This window comes from Topomyia yanbarensis, chromosome 2, assembly GCF_030247195.1.
Source record: "Topomyia yanbarensis strain Yona2022 chromosome 2, ASM3024719v1, whole genome shotgun sequence".
Classification (NCBI taxonomy): Eukaryota; Metazoa; Arthropoda; class Insecta; order Diptera; family Culicidae; genus Topomyia; species Topomyia yanbarensis.
In genome coordinates this window covers 151,600,386-151,622,486 of record NC_080671.1, presented here as the reverse complement: position 1 = coordinate 151,622,486, position 22,101 = coordinate 151,600,386, and the positions used below count along the sequence as shown (strand labels likewise).

General features: G+C 35.7%; 1 protein-coding gene across 1 annotated transcript in view; it reads left to right on the top strand.

The window, feature by feature from the left end:
* The window catches only part of LOC131681771 (cytochrome P450 4C1-like), a 56,621-nt gene that overhangs the window by 23,802 nt on the left and 10,718 nt on the right, over positions 1-22,101 (top strand). The window contains exons 6-7 of the mRNA XM_058962804.1: positions 15,789-15,989; positions 16,689-16,993. Of these exons, the coding sequence (XP_058818787.1) occupies positions 15,789-15,989; positions 16,689-16,993 (506 nt within the window). The remainder of the gene's footprint in view (positions 1-15,788; positions 15,990-16,688; positions 16,994-22,101) is intronic.

The following is a 22,101-nucleotide window of genomic DNA, read 5'->3' as shown; positions in this document are numbered from 1 at the left end:
CTGAAACCAGCTTGGCATTTAATTCATAAAATATCGGAATCAACTTTTTTTATAAACAATTTCCGACTTTTAATGATTCTAATCTCTTATTTCTATTTGGTAATAATTTTAAATTATTTTTATTACTTATTTCTCGTGTATATTTTTCCTCATCATATCATAATATCAAATTTTGCTTTGAAAAAGGTTGGCATTTCACAAATATAAAAGTGCAGATTACTCTACACTAAATTATACATACATCTCGGCCAACCAGCGCCGCACAGAACTCGGCCAACCTAACCCAATGTATATTTTCGAGAACAATCACGATTTACACAAACAAATATAAGATTACACGGGTAACCGTTATACCATTTTGTTGGGTTTTGAATACCCTTTCCAGAAGTACCAATTTATTGGAAATCGGATGTAAATTGATTCGCGTTACACATATTATTTTTCAGAAACAGAAATTTACTCACCACCCAAGTAACAATTGAAGTTTTATAGCACGCTACAAGTGTAATCTAAGTTTTATCAGTGGCTATAAAACTACCATAAAATCTCGATTGTTACTAGGGCAGTGCCGAAAAAAGAATAAACGTGCTCCTGTACAAACGACACCACCAAAACACCTGAAATTACGTCGATACATTGGTGACCGAATACCCCACAATCATAATAGATGTCGCTACTGCGCATAATAGTCTTTTCATAAAAGGCACCCCTACCCTAAAAAAATTTACTAAAAATAGAAAAATAGGAATGAGAATCATCAGTATTCAAAGAAAAAGGAAATTTATTCATTTTAACTACCATCAACAGCATTTTGAACATTCTTCATCAGAAGCGCAATATGTCTATGTGAAAAACTGGTGCGAATATTATACACTGTTAATACACTGACGGATCGCGTTCATTGCAATTGAGCGCCGCACAATGGCGGGTTTTAGAACAAAAGTCGGATAAAACCAAAAATGTTTCCCAATCTGGCTGAAAATTAAATGTTAAGATAATTTTGGGGTGCTAAGCTCATTTTTGTTGTCATAATTATGAAAGATGATATAAATGTTATCAAACCTTTCTTATTCGCATAATATGATAAATCTTTTTTTACTGATTAGTTATATAAATAACAACATAATAATTGGATAAAACTACTTTCAATCTCTATAAAAAGTGTTTGTTTACATTTTATTCAGTTGTTATTTTGCACTAATCACCATACCATAGCTAAAACGTGACCTTGAAATTCGAAAAGCAGAGATGATTTCCCATAGATTGTATAATAAGTGACCGTTCCGAACTGATTGTACAAAATACATTTGTGAAAAAAGAATTAGTTATAAACCCATTTAAGGTATATTTCTAAGATTAAAACATAGCTCGAAACAAATTTGATGAACATGGTTAAATGATCAACGAAGTTATTTAAATGTCCTTTAAAATGATACTAGTTGTGCTCAAATCGGATTAAAATTGAAAGAGTAATATTTTATTGAAGTGAAGATAGATACTGCGATTGCGAAATTTTTTTTTTTTTTATTTCAATTATAGAGGTTTTAACCTTAAGGTCATTCGCCTCTTCGGGTTAGAAAAATCTCTTAGGAAAAATTTCTAACCCTATGTGCGGGGTCGGGACTCGAACCCAGGTGCGCTGCGTACAAGGCAATCGATTTACCAATACGCTACGCCCACTCCCCTGCGAAATTTTGTTTATTAGAATTGTCTGGCACAGTGATGTGTAAATGCTATTAAAAATCTAATTCACATTTGGTGGTCACAAAATATGGAGAATATGTCATAAGGAACCTAGGAAAAATAAAAAAAATATCAATATTTGAAACATAGGTTTTGTCCAACCTCCGGCCATTGTTTGCCGGCGATGCTAGGTGCCATGCGAAACAAACTCAGACACCACTTTGTTAAAATATCTTTTCCTGTTTAAGTCGGATCGCTTTGTAGTCTCCGACAAAGCGATCTCCCTGGTCGTGACAACCTGGTGTGTACAGTGTTACCTAGCGGTAAAAACACGACCAGGTTGGCTTTCTCCATGCAAATTGTCAAAAACGGAAAACCGGAAGTCGCCATCATAATATACCTATGGTCAAGGCTCCGAAAATGGCAACCACAGGCGAAATTATTTTTTATCAAATTTTGCGTCAAACTGTTTGTTTTCCGTATGTATATAACCGCTAATATTAAAAAATATGAATAGTGATCCCAAAAAAAAATTCATGTCTGTCATTTATGAAAGTTTGTTGATGCTACTTGCATGACCTGAAAATGACAAAAAGACCGTAAGGAGATAAAAAGGTAAACAAAATCCAAATTTTCAACTTTTTGCTTGCAACCACATTTTTCTATCGTAGTCTAATTCAAATTTGATGATATTGCTTGAAATTTTTTGATGAATATGGATTATTGCTTATTTTCAGTTGTGAAGTAATGGAAACCAAATAACTTGTAACGTGACAGATCAAAAATCCAAAAAAGTTTTGTGGACCACACCAACAGCATGCATACAATGTCTAACCTGCATTTTTTCTTACTACTTTGAGTCTACTTTTTGAGACTGTATTGTGAAAACTTTAAAGTTTTATCAATTTTTAAGAAAACACAGTTTATCTTATGTAACGTGACAGATTTTTTCTGCTGTAAAGCAATTCCATCAAGTTTGATTCAATTGCGTCAATATTGGTGACCATCTTTGATTCTGATGAAACCTTTTACGTTTCTTGTATATGGATGACTAAGTATTTTTCAATATTAAACAAGCAATTTTTATTCAAGAGTAATATTTAAAAAGGGCGTATGAGATCTTGAATGCGCTACTTTCAATATATATTGTTCGAAAATCGCCATTTGTGCAGAAAAACTATATGATAGCGTGCTCTATGGAATTAAGTGTGCTGTGTGAATATTTTTTGGTGAAATTTTTCAAAAATAACAGCAAAAAAATGTTAAAAAATACAAATACATTGTTGAAAAAACAAAAAAATGAAAATACAATTACAGAAAAACTTTTTTTGTTAACGAAAGCATATAAACTGATGAAACTATGATTGAACTATCAGGAAGTTATTAGTAAGAAAGCATTTTTAACTTCAAGTATTCTTCTAAATTTCTTAGTATTTGCCAGTCATATATATAATTTTCTTATACAATATTAATACTAAATATAATTTCGAAGCAAAATGCTCTTAAGAAAAAAATTCCGAAATGTTTTGATTTTTTTTTTTCAAAAAGAAATATCTAGTAGTGAAAATACGCCCTTTTAATAAATTACTCACTAATACCAAACGCGCAAAACATAACACGTTTAAAATTGAATTGCAAATAAAAAAACTTTAAAATATAATTGCATCGTACAGAAAATAACAATAAAAAGTTTTAACATATTTCAATAATTCTTTAAATTTTAAATTCTTATTTAATTTTTTTTTCTTTAAATAATTTAATTATAGAATGTATTTCAAAATGGGTTTTCAATTCAAAATGTTCACGAACAATTATCCTTCAAAATGCAGATGTTTTCAAGTTATTTTGGATTTTCTTTCGACATAATATGTTACTTCGTGAAATTACGACCTTTTCAAAAGTTATTCATGTTTGTTCATCAAAACCAATGTTTTTCAAAATAAACATGAAAATTCCCGGTAATACTCAGATCCTAGATTCAGGATGATTTGTGTACCATTGTCTTAATATCCTTGCTTCAATGAAAATGCAGAACTGTAACGTGACAGATTCTGGTTCTAACGTGACAGATCATTGAGAATACTCCATAAAATCGAAAGCAAAGTTTTTCTTCAGGAAAACTATATTTCAAACCCTTCCTTGTTTTCTAAGCTTCAACTTAAAACTATGTTCATGCAAATTTGGGTGCCAACGGAACAGACTTTTTCAATTTAGTCGGGAAACCTCCAAACTCACTGCGAAAATTGTGTAACGTGACAGACGTATCAAAATGACAATAAAGTGAAAACGGTTCATGATAGAAAAAAGTTTTCTGTAGAAAAAATGTGCGGTTTAGTGACCTTAATAATGTGAAGTTGTGATAGAATATGGTTTTATTGTTTTTGCTGACTTATCTTATGAAATATGCGTAAAAATGTAACGTGACAAACAGAAGCCTTGACCCTATATTAATTAGGGTATACAGCATTTAGCATTTGCATACAAAAATGGGGTGCCGACAACCGACCATGTTTGGTGCCGACGACCGATTTTAGTAACCTTTTTGAAAACTGACGAAAAAAATTCTGGCGAACATTTCGATGGCATTCAATTTTTGAATCACAAAACAGGATTAATTCACATCGTAAATATTCAATGCTTGTACTTTTTCGATCGATTTGCTTGTTTCTATAACGCAAAGCCACAGATAAACTAAGCGAATAATAAAAACTTTTGAGTAGATTTTCACTTGCACAAAAAATATTTTGGTTGTAGTACAGAACAACGAGGCTGTTTGCTTCAGCAATCAGCACAAAAAGAACGTGCTACTATAACACACAAATAATATATGAATAGCAATGTCTGCTTTCTGTCAAAAGTGACCGTGGGTTGCCGATAACCGAACACTTTCCCCTAATACGGCATTTATTGATGTTCTATTTGGCGCGTTTTGTATTAGGATTTGATCGTCTACAACAAATAATACGACCTGATGAAGAAGGACGATTGACAAATCCGCCGTGTTAGCACCTCAGACGCTAACACGCCGTCATAGCCCTAGTGGGTAGTAAGGTAAGCTATGCTGCTGATGAGGGAACTATTATTAGGGGTTTATCGATTTTTTGCAATACCCACACATGGATTACATTCACATAAAAGCATTTGTGTTTGTGATATGTTTCTCCGAATGGAACCGTGGTACACCGTGGATTTCTAACGCGCGCATTGCCCAAGACACGTGTCAGATCTCAAATTTTCGTTTCGAGTGGCTAATTACTCTGTTTTTTTTCGTCTGGGTAGTACTACCCATGCTACCCACGTCATCTTCCGGGCTGACGATTGGTTCGACGTAAATGTGCATTGTTTCATTTCACCAATATTTTCATCAATCACCATCACTGGAATCCAGACGGACTGAGAAGCAGCTACGCTTACAATTCAACCACTGGCACAGTGTAAAGGCCTTTTTTGCCTTTCTCAATAGAAAGGTATTGCAATTGCTCTGAAAACCGACTTTTTTTAGTCTGGAAACTGGAAAATGACTTCGTCACACTAGTTTGGTCTTCACAGTTGCCTTGTGCTAATCAAATTGCAACGATCTGGTCTTAAAAGCTTCAGTTTCATAGCTCATAAACCCTTAGTATGTCCGAATTTCACCATGTCTCCTTACAATTTAAAAACATACAAGCCTAATCCTGGCTAAGATGGAGGCATCAGATGCCCTCGTCACTAGAATCGCATAGCATTTAACCTGTGTCGAGCACCTGATTAGGTAGGATCGTTTTATACGTTATTCGTTATCCATGACAATCACTAGTGAGAAAGCACTGCATTGTGGAAAGTGTAGCGGTCATGTCATATTCAGCAATATTTTTCAAATTTAGTAGAACCAGTCTGATTTGTTTGCGCCAAGAGTTAGACAACCTACCGTTGACCGACTCTTGCGCAACACCCTAGCAAATACTCCTCTCCGCGAGGGGAAGAAATTAAATTGCCTGTTGAGATTCTCCTGAAGACGAAAACCATGACGATCCTTCCCTTGGAATGCATGATGGAAAGGGACAGATAGAGCCAAGGGTTAGCTGACAGAATAAAACAGCTAGTGGGGTCGTTGATTTCCGAACTTGCCCGAAGAAATTTGCGGGAAAATACGCGCTTCCTGTAAGTTCGTACGAAATTACCTTCCCTAATCTGAGGATTAACGCTGCTAGTCCATTTCGTCCCAGTCCGCCAAACATAGTGAAAGTGCGCGTAGTTTTGTCCGGTTTTGTTTCCAAGTATGTAAAGTGTCGTGATAGTACTTTGAATTAGTCTAAATTTCTTGTCTCTCCCGTTCCATTAGTTGTCTGTAAGTTCGTAACAAACGCTAGCGTGTGGTAAAGTGCGTGCGAATTCAGGAGAAAGGTAATAGTGCTCAAAATTATAGTGCCATTGACCCTCCCCATGTGCTAATGACCCCGTTTGCAATAGCCAGACGGCACCTCTTTATTTGACACAGCTACGACGAACGAGAGGAAGAAGAGAGGAACAAAACCACACGCGCGCAGGTCCAAGCGCATCGGACGAAATTTGAACCCGGCACCGTTACGCCGCCGGAAGGAAGGACGACCCGCCTAAAAGCCGTTCCTTCTATCGTCGGGAAACCCAACGCAACTTTTCCGGCCGATTAAAGCATCAACCAGCATCCAACAACCGCTGGTCAGAAACCGGCGCGGCCGATCGATGTAATCGCCCGTCATCGAATCGCCCGTCATCGAAACAGCCACCGCATCGCAGAACGATCGACAGCAGCAGCAGAAACCAACAGCAGCAGATTGGGTGAGTCGTATCGTTCTTGCTAGATAAGTGTGAAGGGTGGCGTCCAGGGAGGACACCACAGTAATTTAAGCCGCCAGAGCGAAAGACGCTTGAGAAGTCGTCCACGGACGGCGATAATTAGGGACGCGTCCATGAATTGAGGTTGTGTGTCGGCCATTATGTTTTAGTCCGTCATTCACGAACGCCACACACAACCCATTTAATTAGTCACCCGGGTGCCAAGCTATAGCTGATTGATACGCTGGAGCTGTGAGGTGACGTCATCAATTTTGGGAGGATTCTGGAGAGAAAATTAGCACGATATGGTCAATGAGCACTAGTAGGGAGAGAGTACACGCACACAATCAGAAGATAGGCCTAGAAAATTAAAAGTTAATACAAAAATACAAACATGCAATAGTAATGAAAATCTTTCCGTCCTGTAGCGTAAATAAATGTTGGTTAGTGTAAACGTACTAAAATGTTTGTAAATTCCTATAGTACTCCCTCAAGGTTTAGTCTCGTTTAAGTATGGTTACGTCACTTCGTTCTGTAGTTTTCGTTTTGTTTCACTGTCTTCCGCTTGGCGGAATTTGATGAGTGGTGAAAGCTTCGCTTTCAGCATGTTTGTGCCACCTGGTGGTGAGTGGCTGCAGTTCCAGTGAGGATAATTTAGGTATGGGGAATTTCTTACCGCCGATTCTCTGAGGGTAAATAGGTTCTTGATGATTGCTACTGATTGATAATAGGGTCGTCTACCCGACTTTTGGAGGCTAACTTTGGATAAGCCTGTCTGGTTCGATCCTGATTAATTTCATTTAGGTGAATCTTCTTCAGGGACTCGCCCTAAGAAGAGTCTCATCCGGGCAAACAAATCTTGGCGTGCAGTCTTCCTACGGGAAGTGGCGAATAAGCTGCACGCTTGCTAGGGATCGACCAGGGCTGGCTACAAAAGTTTTAATGCTCAGTCTTTTATCAAATTTTTTCTACAACATTTTCATATCAAATTGTTCGAACATTTTCTAGGCTATCCACCAGTTGTTCACATACACATATTGCGGTTCTGTTGAAGAATGATGTTCAAAATGTCTTTAATGGTAGTTAAAACAAATAAGTTTTCTTTTCCCTTTGCATCCTGATGATTTACATTCATATATTTCTATTTTTAGTAAATTTTCTTAGAGCGCCGACAACCGACCACATTTTTGCAAATGGCAAAAAATGATCATTTGACTCCTACTTAGCAGAAGGCAAAGAATTCTTCACATTTCCTTTCGATCATGTCCATATGGGCCTGCCTAGTCCTAGTTTTCCGTTCTAAGTTTATAACTAATTCGCTCTAGAATACCTATCCTTCTTTCAATTTCATTGCTTTCGTTTCTCTTAGTCTCAAATTTGCCGAAAATAGCCAACAAAATCGATACAGTAGATACATATTTTGTCATCAATACACACTTATGACACGTGTGAGTGCATTACATTTTTGGCAAACACTCTCAATATGGTCAACCATTCTTCGTAATAATTGAGAGATTAATGCGCAAAAGATACCCAAGTAGCAATTGAAACATGTGAAAAAATTAAAGTTAGCGAAAGATGTTTTGTAGAAGCTTATGTGCGGTTTTTATGTTTCACAAGTTCGTATTGTTTCAGACAGACACAGAAATCCTAACGCTAAAAGGCAAGCCGGGCCTCTAAAGCCCGGTAAAATTTTATACCCTCTTACAATAAAAGCATGAAAAATCCAAAGCATATTGATCAATTGTATTCAGAAATACAAACCTTTCAAGTGTTTGAATGGTTTCTCTATTCGAATTTATTGGACAATGTAGCAAAGACTGTGAAAAAACAACATATAAGCGAAAAACGAAGTACGTAGATTGTTTCAGAATGTTTTAAAGGATTTAAAATTAAAGCTCACGCCTGTAGTAACTGGTTATGCTATATACTAATAAAGTCAAATTTTCATAATAATACGAATTCCCGATGAATGGCCCACCCTTGAGATTAGCTAGAGTAAGCATTGGGTGAAGCGGAAGCCAAAAGCTAAAATATGTAAATAAATGATTACCACTTTTCGAATGTATCGAGCAACATCTTGTTTTACTACAGGCCAAAAATAAGTGAACTATGTCCTTGTTTTTTTCTCAGGAGCAAAATAATTGCTAAACAAAATGCTATTCAAGATGCATGTCTCAAAATTCTGTACTGCTTATGATTGTATATTTGTCCCGTTTTCTATGGGATTTCCTATATTTATGGGACTGATTTGCCATCATAGGCAGTGTAACTTTGTCAAATCTGAATACTCTGAGATGACAGCTTTGTGTGCTAGTATATTGACATTATTTCACCCAAACTATAAATTCACAGCTTGCTTCAACGTTATGTAATAAAACGGTATTTCCAAAACTGTTATTCTGCCATATAGACCACAAAAATGGCAACTCTGTTCTTGAATGAGATCTTTCACAAAAAATACATATTTCATTGAAGAAAAATTGTGAGGTTCTGTTTGAAACAAACCTTTGTTACAGTAATATAACTCCATATGTATGCGTTAGACTGGCAAAACAATTGACTTTTTTCGGAACACCACTCAACCGAATGGTAATTGGCTCCAGACGCTTCACTTCAAATACAAACTTGTTCGGATGCTTCTGGTTGACTCACAAGAATTTTTAAGTTTGTATGCAAAAATATATGAAATATCGGCAATGGAAACAATAAATTCAGTAAAAATCGTCGGATCTTATTTGGCCTAAAATCCTCAGGATGAAAGGATTAACATTGCAGAAGACTACAAGTTCATCTGACTTTATAGTAAAAAGATATTGTAATATAATGTTAAATGCTGCCTCTCTTTCTCGCACATGCTTAGAATAGGACATTTTCAAAAATCTTATCTTCGAAGTTAACCCTAGAACGTTTCACTTTTTTTCACTCGTTCTAGCACTGGGGTACAAAAATGCGCGTTTGATCGTAATTTTCGCTGGTAAAATTGCAAACAAAAAAAACGTATAATACATCATTTTCTTCGTTTTTTAATTGCGAAAACAACTGTGTAAATGGAAGTACGGAATTTGTTGAATCAATGATACATAAATAATAAACAATAAAACAATAAAAATTAGCAAAAATAGGAATTAAATTAATTGAATAAATGATTAGAAACGATTATATAATACTAATTATTACTTACGTAGTAAAACAACCAGGATTTAAACTGGTATTGTCACGAGTCACATTTCCACTGACATTACAAAACCGGACGAAACGCTAACGGCAACCGTACACTGGGGTACAAATGTACCCCACGCCAACTTAGACACCTGCTTCCACGAAAGCTATAAGCAAACTGGCTATACCACCTTTTCCTACTCTTATTAGGAACTCTAAATTGAGTTATGGTTAGAGTCCCAGGTCGGTGAATGCCGAATTCTCTTCTTCGCGCGGCTCCAAAGAAGGTATGGGGTACATTTGTACCCCATCGCTGATCACGCTGATTGCATAATATGAAATATATTTTCTTGTGTTTATATACTCAATATGGATTCGTTGCGGGATCAATATTTATTTACTTCGACAATCATTTGGAAATAATCTTAGCTAGAACATGTTTCTATAAAATTGTGTTCAATTTGTTTTTGCACTTAACTTTCTGCCGTTGCCTTGGTAACATTTTCTATTGAGCAACTTTTGGATTTTAAATAATACTGCTTGTCAAACATCCTGGACAAGTATTTAATCGAGTACAATATTACTGCATCAAAATATATTGAAAAACAAATTTTTTGGGTCCTACAGTAGGTAGTGGCTAAGGTATTCAAAATAAAATTCTTTGTTCTTCACCCAGATAAGAATACTTCATACCAACAAAGTGTGCTATTTGGGTAGAAACATCAATTGTCTTCTCTGAATTGTTTCTACCATTTATAAGTTTCAAGATATTCAATTTCAAGCTTTACAAATCGTTTTTCTCGAAATGTGCAAAATGGCGCTTGTCATAAAACAGCACAACATCGATGATATGTGAAAGAAAACCATTGAAACTAATTATTCTGAAATTTCTGTAATTGGTAAATCTCATCTCCTGTGTATAAACAATATAATTCACATTCTAGTGAAAGTAGTCTCTAAAACATAAGTAAAATAAATTATTAAAATGAACTGGCTGTAAAAAAAATTGTTAAATATCGTTTTATATCTCGATATACTGCATTCATGTAGCCCTCACATTTTCAACAAAGTAGTTTAAAATAACATAATCAACAACTTTGCTGAAGACACTAAGTCTCTTACTATTTTCGAAGAGTTATTTTTCCATAATTACTTCTTGAAGATTTAATTACCAATATACTACATTAAAAGATGTGTTTTTTATAATGGACAGCTTCTTCGAGGTTGTTAAAACTCCAAAGTTGATGCTTTCGAAATTATGTGATCTTGACCGCTAGAAATGTTTTCGAACATTTATTTCACCCTAAAAGTTAACTTTGTGTTTTCATACTTTGTTTTAATTCAGCTTTTTGTTGGTGGCAACGTCCCCGAATGCGCACCCCACTTTGACAATTCGTCCGTCCAATTTTGACAAATCATCAGTCTAGTCAAATTTGGCCAACCGTCCTTCAGAATCAATTTTTGATCGTGGTAGGCGTATACTTCTGGAAAATCTTTAAACTCGTCTTCCTTCGAAATGAAAATAGAGCTGCTAGTCTCGGTCCATATGTTGATAGACCGATATTAAATGAAACACCCACTATTTTGCGCAAACACGTGAATTTCACATCAATATTTATCGAAATGCTTCCTAGTGTCAATTTTGACAGTCAGGCTCCCTCAATGGTGGATCTTTAATACACATACCCACTGAGAAGCCCAAAAATTGTTTCAAAATCGTTCAACGCGGGTCCAACGATAGACGTCCTATGAACGGTTATTTGGACGTCGTCCAACGTTGGTCCAACGAACGTCCTTCATCGGACGAACCAACCGTACTTAGAAGGTAGTTTGCAATGGAAATCGTCCTTACAAACTCACCCATAATTAGGTTGTTGCTAAGATTAGGGGAGAGTGGGGCTGGCTAGCCAAGTGTCTCTTATGTAAAGGCTAACGTGCTCATATACAAACGACAACACTAAAACACTTAAGATTACGTTGGTACAAGGGCGACCTAATACCCCACCAAAATCACTATAGATCTCGCTACTACACATAATAGCCTTTTCATAAAAGACATTCGGCCATCCCGCTCCTTCGGCCAACCAGCCCCGATCTCCCCTAATATCATAAAAATGGTTTTCAATTTCAAGTAAAATACTAATATTTCAATTGTGTTGGGCTACTTTGAGAGAGGCTATATCACAAAGAACGGAAAGAAAATCGTCCACAAATCTTTATTGGTTTTCTCAGAATTTTGTAAAAATATCTCATTTTTAAAATGGCAAACTTTTAAATTGTATCACAATTTTGCATTCACACAAAATTTGAGTAAACTAAGAAGTCTTCAATTAGCTCACATAATATCAACAACGCGGTTTCAAATCCAACAATAGTGGGATTTGAAAAAGATACCTAAGATTAAATCAAGTGTTTTGGGTGCAAAATTTTACTCGCTGTTGGCGTCGACGGTAAAACATGATGATAATTTACGGTCTATCAACAACCATGCGACAGACTTAGGTGGAACGCCCAACTTCCACCAAAAGAAGGCAAGATTCTTCACATTTCCTTTCGATCATGTCCACATGAGACTGTCTAGTCTTTGTTTTCCGTTCTAAGTTTATAACTGATTTGCTATAGAATACGTATTCGTCTTTCAAAATTTTCATTACATTCGTTTCTCTTAGTCTTAAATTTGCCGAAAATAGCCAACAAAATCGATTCAGAACAGTAACAATTGTTTATGAAACTTATTTCGCCCCTTCAGGTTGAGCAAATGCAAATAACTGATGAATAATAACAGAATGGGTCAATCTTACTGTGTGGTGAATTAAATCGGTTTTAAGATTTTTTTGGCTACGTTTATGTGACTCAGTGAATGAATCATTTGGAATAAGAGGTCGTCGAATTCGGGACAAACTACGCTGTCATAGGCATCGAGAAAGATTAGGGTTGTGGTACCGGTAGTACCGGTACCGAAAATCCCGGGAATACCGTCCCATTATTGGTACCGAAATACCGGTACTGAAAAACAATGAGTACCGGTACTTTCGGTACCATGTTTTTTTTGGTTCATTTTCATTACTTTCTTAGTTGCTGGCGCTAGATTTATTGCCACGAATGCATTGTGCATGAATTTGCATCTCTTACCTACGATTGAAAAGCAAAACATTGCTTTCTGTCCAAACTTGCAGCACAGTTCTAGCACTGTGAAAGGGAAAGAAACAGATTTACAAACACTACTATAATTCGTCTATGTATGAATGAAACGATAGATAATCACTTGGCTTTAAACTGTCATATTCATTCTAGTCTTGTTTACACTTTTGAATGGAGTGCTTTATTCCTTTTGTTCACCATTAATAATGGACTTTGAAGCAAATGTTAAGGAAGGAGTTCCAGAAACCTCTGTCTGGAAATATTTTCTAAGAGGAAAGCAGAATCGAGGTATTGCAAAATGTGCTACGTGCTCAAAAGTGATTAAGTGCGAAGGTTCGAGCTCCTCCGGTTTGAAAAAGCACCTAAAAGGTGCTCATGAGATTAATTTGGACAAGCGTCCTGTTTCTCGAGAAGTGCCAGAGGAAATTCCAACCACTTCGTCATCATCTAAACCGAAAACAATTAACACGCTTCATCAATACTTTTCAAAAGCAACCCCGCTTGAAGCTGTTCTAGCTAGGATGGCTGCCAAGGATAATATTTCTTTTAATACTATTTGTAGTTCGGAAGACATTCGACTAGGGTTGCTTGCGCGAGGGTTCTGTGAAATTCCTAAGACACCCAATGGCATTAAACTTAAAGTTAAATCTTATTCCGAGTTTGTTGTTGGAGAGTATCGCAAGCAGTTTTTGGAAATGAAAAAACAGAACCGTAAAATTAGTATCACTTTCGATGAATGGACCTCTACTAGAAATCGTCGATATATGAATGTTAATGCTCATGACAGCAAGCGTATCTGGAACTTGGGACTCAAACGAATTGAAGGATCAATGAACGCTGAAAAATGCATAACACTGCTGGATGATAAACTATCAGAATTCGGTTTATCTCTTTTCGAAGATATTGTTTCTGCTACGACTGATGGTGCTTCACTCATGAAGAAAGTTGGCAAATTGATGCCCGCAGATCATCATCTTTGTCTCGCGCATGGAATTCATCTGGCTGTTGTGAGCGTACTTTATTCTCGTGAAGAGCCAATGAATGATGAACATCAACTCAATCAAAAAGGTTTGTGTATTTTATACGGAAATACTTGCATGGTATTAATATATTTTCCCATATTTCAGATTCTGACTCTGCTTCCACCTCCGATAATGAATATGGATTTGAGTCATTCTTACACTATGGAACCAACAAAATTGTTCCGCGACCGGAATATTTTTCTACAATTAAGAAGATCCGGGATATCGTGAAAATTTTCCGCAAATCCCCAGTAAGGAATGACGATGTACTCCAAAAGTACATCAAAGCAGAGTTTGGGAAAGAATTGAGCTTGATTTTGGACGTGAAAACACGGTGGAATAGTTTGCTAGCTATGCTGAGTAGGTTTCACGACGTTAGAAATGCGGTGCAGAAAGCGATGATCGATCTGAAAGGACAAGTGATGGTTAATTTCTGGGATGACGAAATGGATTTGATTCGAGAAATCATAAACGCTCTTGATCCCATCAACACAGCTGTTGAACACTTGTGCAGAAAAGAATGTTCTTTGTACGAAGCAGATGTGTCATTACATTTTATGCTTGAACAACTTTCCTCTCAGAATACGACAATATCCAATAAACTTTTCGATGCACTGAAGGAGCGGATTTTGGAAAGACGGTTTGAATACGCTGATCTCTTCGCGTTTTTAAACAACCCTTCGGTGAAAACATCAATAAGAAATGATTATGGCATATTTTTCAAAACGTCAAGGACTACTATGGTTAAACAGGCTGTCGAGATATTGAAACGGTTGCATGGTGCTGATAAAGAAGCTCCCATTGTTGCTAGCACGGATTCAATTGTAGATGAAGGAGTTGACGAAGTTGACGACTATGAAAACCTAACAATGAAGCAGAAACTCGGCAGAAGACTGCAGCAGTCGAAAACGAATGAAGGTGTTGTTGAAAATTCAATTACTACGCCAGGATTTACAAAAATAGTTCGGCAAGAGTTTGCATACTTCGAATCTGAGAAGTTGAGAGGGAAGTATTTGTGTATACTTTTTGAGGCCCAGTCAACCGTTCGTCCCACATCGGTAGATTCAGAAAGAGCATTCTCTGTGTCTGGTAACTTTGCGACAAAAATACGTTCCCGCATGGCAGATGATACATTGAACATGCTTTGCATTTTGAAATCTTATTTTGTAAACTAGAATAGATGTTGAACACACAAGAGTTCTGTTACCCAATAAAATAAATATTTCAAATGTATTTCTCTTTGAAGTTTATTCTGTCCTTTAAAAAACTTCCAGTACCGGTATTTTACCGGTACTACCGGTACTGGGGACTTCGGTACCGTAGTACCGGTACTCGCCAAAAAGGGTCGGTACTGCGAACCCTAAGAAAGATGCGCGGACGCCAGGCGTACAAGAAGACTGGCACCTAGTGGCCCAGGATCGCGCAGCCTGAAAGTCTAAAGTATATCATCATGATACGAAACGCCCGAATACTTCGGCCACGACTATAATGAAGTAAATGAAATTACTATTAGCAGTAATAAGATCAATTCTCCGTATTCGTTTTCTGAATCTTCTTGACATTAAACAAATTAAAAAATCACAAGCTTCAAAGGTAGCTGTTGCTTTTCCTTCCAGAAAAAAAATGTAATTGAATCGATTCAGACAAAGTGACGAAAACTCTGCAAAAAGCACACATGGTACAACTTCTAGGGAATGTATTCGAATATCGATACAACCACCGACGATGCATTGCTCAAACTATGTCCGAAGCACAGCTAAACAGGATAGTTCAATAAATCGGTCCACCATAGCCCACGAAGCACAAAATCCGTTTAACTTTGCTGCAAATCGAAACCAATTGAACCGTGTCATTACTTTTCCCATAAGCCAAAGCCCCATAGTATCGTCGAAATTTTATTTTTCATGTCCGTTTTTGTCCTCAGCATCCGTTGCTCAGCATTGACATGTCTTGCTCTTTCATCCACCCCTACTCGAAACAAACCAGGTCATACGGGATCGAAAGGAAGCTCTACTGCGGAAGCGTACCATCGCCGGAAACGGAGCATCCCCGGCGGAAGTCACCGAAGACATCTACGGCGCGAAAAAGCGGCTGGCTTTCCTCGATCTGCTCCTGCAGGGAAATGAAAAAAATAATCAACTTACAGATGACGATGTTCGCGAGGAAGTCGACACGTTCATGTTTGAGGTAAGTGAGAACAGTATGCTTTTCAGTCCTGCATATATCAAACAAAGCTACCGTTGTTCCCGGAGGCTGGCTGGTGACGTTGCTTGTTTCAATTCATCTACTCTCTTCAAAGAACATTCAGAGGAAGGACACGAAATCTTTTGACACGTTTCCGATATTAAATTCTCGATACCATCTTTATCGGCCGTTTAAATCTGGCCCCCTCTCTACATACGCCAACGTGCACTATGTTTCCGATCACAACGTCAGTTATAAGTCGAGTTATGCTACGATCAGACGTCAGTTATAAAGTTAAGAATGTTGAAACCAAAATTCCAATAAACATTTCTCTGTAATTATCACATTTGTAGTTCCCCGAAAATCTCTCAAGGTTGCATCTGTGAACGACATCCATAGATATCCTGATGGAGCCCTTTTGTCATTGGCAATTGATGGATAAATGTTGGAACTCACTTCGATTTTGTTTTCATTTATCTCCTGCGCTTAAGGGTATTAAACTTTCCATAGCTTTATTTTCAAAGTAAAATTTATCTTATTTCACTCAACGTGTGCCTCAGTATGTCCTACCGTCACGCATTACAAATATAACGCCGTTGCCAACAAATCAAAGCCCAACCAGTCGGATCAACATCGAGATTCATTGATGCGAAATCTTATCGTAAAACGTTTTCCTCGGTATCTATCTGTCGTGTCTTCCAGGGTCACGATACCACGACGGCCGGCATGAGTTGGGCACTGTTTCTCCTCGGATTGCATCCGGACGTGCAAGATAAAGTGCACCAGGAAATTGATTCGATTTTCGCCGGCTCGGACCGACCGGCTACGATGAAAGACCTGAACGAGATGAAACTGCTGGAACGCTGCCTAAAGGAAACGCTTCGACTCTATCCATCCGTGTCGTTCTTTGGGCGAACGTTGAGCGAGGACGTCACAATCGGTGGGTACCACATCCCGGCCCGAACCCTGATCGGCATTCAAGCGTACCACGTGCACCGCGATGAAAGGTAAGCTCTGTTGGGAACACGCTTTATTTACGATTTTCGACTACGGTCTTTCAGGTCATAAATCGACAGCCAATCTAGTAGTTTCTGCCGAGATAAAATCTGTTCTGATTGTATGTTTATCGTTTTTATTATACGCAGAACAACGATGTCGTTTTCGATTTGTCGTTGTACTATTTTCATTTTACATTGACTCTACAGCAGTATAGTGTTAGAATGAGAGAGATAGAAAAATCATCCAAGTTATTGTTCATGTTCAACAGATGTATAATACAACTGTTTAACCCGAACAACAACTTTGATGTAATTATTCTATCTCTTTCTCACACTATACTGCTGTAGCATCAAAGTGAAATTAAAACGCTTGCAACATAAAGGGCCGATTTCTTCACCTCGCTTAGCGCTTAAGGCAGGTTTAAACGTAGGGGAATTTTGGGAAAAACCGACACCCCACAACTTTCCCTAGAAATCAAATTTTTCTTCATTTCATAATGACACATTATTATTAGAATGATTATGTAGAACATCTGAAGACAAATTGGATTTACATTAGTACACCGAATGTCATAAAAATAAACAAAACATACGACAGCAGCTTTCACACTCGTCTGGATGTAAAATTTTGTTGGTAGATTTTAAGGTTTTAACCGAATAAAAGCTTTTCAAATTACCACATTTTCAGTACCTATTGTTATCGGCCTTTCCTATGATCAACTGGGTACATTGAAGACGAGTTTGAGAAATTCAATATTTTTAATCGCTTTTTTAAAAAATGTGCGCTGTTGGGGTACAACCGACACGCTGTTAAGATGGTTGTGTTTACGTGCGGTTCATTACAAAAGGCTGGGGATCTTTATGATACTTCAATTACACTATTAGCGCACTATAGTAATAGCAAAAATACACAGAAATGCTTTTATTGTGTTATTTCTTATAAGTCTCTTTAAAACTCAAAAATGGTATTTTTGTTTATCAGATTCTATCGAAGCTTATGCTATTTCTGCAAAAAGATCCTCAAACCGAAGCTCTAGTGTTCTCTTGGTTTGAAAATTGTCATAGATGTCTTTGATGATATTTTGTATAACCTGGTAGATCGTTGATGATCAGAATTCGAAAAATCAAGACTGGAAAAGGTAGTTTTACTAAGAAGTGTGCGTCACTTATAAGTGAATAAATCTTATTATCAGAATGCAGAACACTTGAAAACCTTCTCTTACGAAATAAAATGACACTGAAGGTTGCAATGATATGCGTAAGGATTATTTGGAAATATCATTATCAAGAATAATCCTATAGCATAAAATATTATTGTTTATAGCACTATGCTTTCGAACTCTCTTCTCCTCACTACATAATGAAGCTACGAAAAGCACACATGACACATTCTTTCGTGTCGTTTACAACGATTTGACGAATCTTCATTCGACAAATTTATTATAACTTTATCAAATGAACTACATGAAAACTTATTACAGATTCGTAAAATAAACAAAATTTCACGAAACATTCAATCAACTCTACACTGAATATATTAGAATTTGATAAATTGACTTTTATTGAAATACGCTGCAAGTTCTAATTTGTGACGCGTTGTAACGTCACGTTACATTATCGGTCATAAAAAAATCCTCTTTCAGTATATTCAGTTAATGTTGATTGAATCTATTGTGAAATTCAAATCTACTTTTTGAATCTGTAATAAGTTTTGATGGAGGTGTTCATTTGATAAAGTTATATCATATTTGTCGAATGAAGATTCGTCAAATCGTTATAACGTCACGAAAGAATGTGTCATATTTGTATCTCACATACTCACACTTTATTACTCAGGTATACATCACAATTTTTAAAAAAAATACAAAAATACATTTTAATAAAGTGGAGAGAAAATAATTTAAAGGGGTGTCGATCTTACCCCTATCGGGTGTCAGTTTTACCCGCAGTGCCTACAAAAACTTTGTTTTCCAAGTTTTGCAACCAATAATTTTTAATGAAATTAATTTTTTGGAGCGCAGACAAAATTAGCCTTGTTAAGAATTTTCTTAAGAAGAATTCTGTGTAGAAATAATTCCCCTACTGGTGAACCTGGTTTAAAAGTTAAGCGAGGGTGAAGAAATTGACCCTAAACCATTAAGATATATCTACTACCCAACATACAAAAAAGCACAACACATAATTTCGTGGAATCGTTTTTCCACATTGATTGCCTATTGATGTTACAGATCGTAATACATGTGAGGGATTCCATGAGAAACTGGCCGACCACAAAATATGACCATCGTCGATTCGAACGAAACTTTGAAGTTGTGTTCGGTTTATGAATCTCCATTGTTTTCTCTGACAATCGCAATATTTTTAAACAAGAGCAATTTTTCAAAAGGGCGCAAACATTTCTACGTGCATTAGTTTCAATTTTTTTGTTCGATTACTGTATTTTATACAGCAAAACTTTCTGAGAACGAGTTTCAAGGAATGAATATTTATGTGCGAAAAAAATATACACTGAAAAAATTGTTGTGACTTTTTTTACAAAAATAAAAATTTGTGATAAAAATTTAAATTTTTTTTTCTAATTTTTTATATTTTAGAATCAAAAACCTAAAGAGAAAAGAAATATTTTGAATGTGATTGTATGATGGAGAACTTATCGGAAAAAAGTTTTTCTAACAATAACTTTATACATGTTTTAAATTTCATACTAATTGACGTACAAAACAGTAATTTTATTACAGAATATAATTCTAAATATCATTTTAAATCAAAATGTATTTAACAAAAATCTTCCAAAATGCGATAGTTTTGGATATTTGTTCCAACAAAAACAGTTAATTCGTATGATTATGCTCTTTTTAAAAGTTGCTGGCGTTACCCCATCATAAAATGGCAAAAACCTTATGTTTATCTTTTTAAAGACTAAAAAGAAACTTTTTCAGTGTATTTGGATCAATAGTTTTCAAATGGTTTACAATTTCACCTTGATTTCAAAGAGAAAGTTACAGGAAATGTTATGGGCCTTTTGGAAAAGTTATTATTGTTGATGGAGAAATGCGAATAACTTCTGAAAAGGTCGTAAGAAAATAAAAGAATTATGTTGTTAAAACAAAATTTGAAATATCTCGAGAACTACCACATTTCAGAAATTTTTTGTTATTAGCATTTTGATTTAAAATAGCGTTTAGAATCATATTCAAAAAGAAAATTGTATTTTGACTGCAAATAGTAAGAATTATAAAAATATGTCAAAAGTTATTGGCAGGAAAATTTTTTTGTTGAAAGCTCCTTCATTATCCAAATACACTGCAAAAGTTTCCTTTGCGTCTTTAAAAAGATAAACATTAGATTTTTGACTTTTTTAATTGGGTAACTCGAATAACTTTTGAAAAGAGCATAATCACACGAAATTACTGTGTTTGTTGGAACAAAATTCCAAATATCTCGAAAACTATCGCATTTTGGAAGATTTTTGTTAAATACATTTTGATTTTAAATGATATTTAGAATTATATTCTGTAATAAAATTACAGTTTTGTATGTCAATTAGCATGAAATTTAAAAACTTGTATAAAGTTATTGTTAGAAAAACTTTTTTACCGATAAGTTCTCCATCATACAATCACATTCAAAATATTTCTTTTCTCTTGAGGTTTTCATTGACAAAATATAAAAAATTGGGTTTTTTTATAATTTAAATTTCGAACAAAAAATTTAGTTTTTGTGAAAAATGACACAAATTTTTTTCTCAGTTTATATTTTTTCGCACATAAATATTCATTATCTCAAACTCGTCCTCACAAAGTTTTGCTTTATAAAATATAGCAATCGAACAAAAAAAATGAAATTAATGCACGTAGAAATGTTTACGCCCTTTCAAAAAATTACTCTTGAGTCAAAATAATCTTTCTGATTGTGGAAAATGTTTAGTCTTCCATGCCGATGAAATGTGTCAAGTTTCATAGGAATCCAAAATGGCCGATCAGAATTTCAAGTATTTTCGGACGGATCTTCGTGGAATTCCTCATGTACAGTAGAGTGCCTCGCGATTGTATGGGAAAACTTCAAAATGCCTTAAACTAGTGGGCACAGCACTTTTTGAGTTCCTTTTTTGGTCCCAAATATCTGTGAAAAATTTGATAGCGGTCGGTTGCTTCCCGGATTTGCACATTGCGCTCAAAGTTTGTATGGGATTTTATATGGGGAAATCAATAATTTTGCATTTGCGTTAATAAAGATTACTATTTTACTTAATATGAAAAACCAGTTTTATAAAACCATAGTTCAAACCTTGGTTAAAAACTTTTTCGAAGACGGTAACTAGCTACGAGTTTTCAAAAAATAGTTATAACGATTTTAAAACTTATGGTTCAATCCAAATGCAGAAATTCATTATTTCTTCCGACACTGTCAGTACACCACCGACGCCGATATTTTAAACTTAAATAAATGAGAATATAGTCATCGCAGAGATTTGGTACATTTGAATGAAATGTTCAGAATGGATTTCTGAATAACAAAGACATAGACAGAAAATGAAAAGAAGAGGGGGGGGGGGGGGTTGTGTACTTTCCAGTCCCTTTTTTAAATAGATTAGTGTAACATAAGGAGTAAAAGCACATCTTCAACGCAGGTTTATACCGCCGAATTAAAAATTAATCTTACGTGTTTGAGTGCTACTAAGGCTTTGCTGTTATCTCATTTAAAATGGTACAATGGTTTATAGGTTTTACAAATTAAAAAAATCTATTTCTTAATCGTTCAGAGTCAGAATTTTAAAAAAATTCATATCCATAAATTTCTTGAAGTCTCGGAATTGTTTCTATTGACGTTTTCGATTGAGAATCTACAGCAACGATTGTAGTATGATTCATATTTGGGTCAATTCTCATTTATTTAAATTTTAAATGTCGATGTCGGTAGTGCACTGGCAATGTTGGAAGAAATAATAAATTTCTGCATTTGAATTGATTCATAAGTTTAAAATCGTTATAACCATTTTTTGAAAACTCGCAGTTAGTTACCGTCTTTTACAAAGTTTTTAACCAAGGTTTGAACTATAGTTTTATAGAACTGGTTTTTTGTATCGAGTGAAATAGCGATCTTTCTTAACATACATG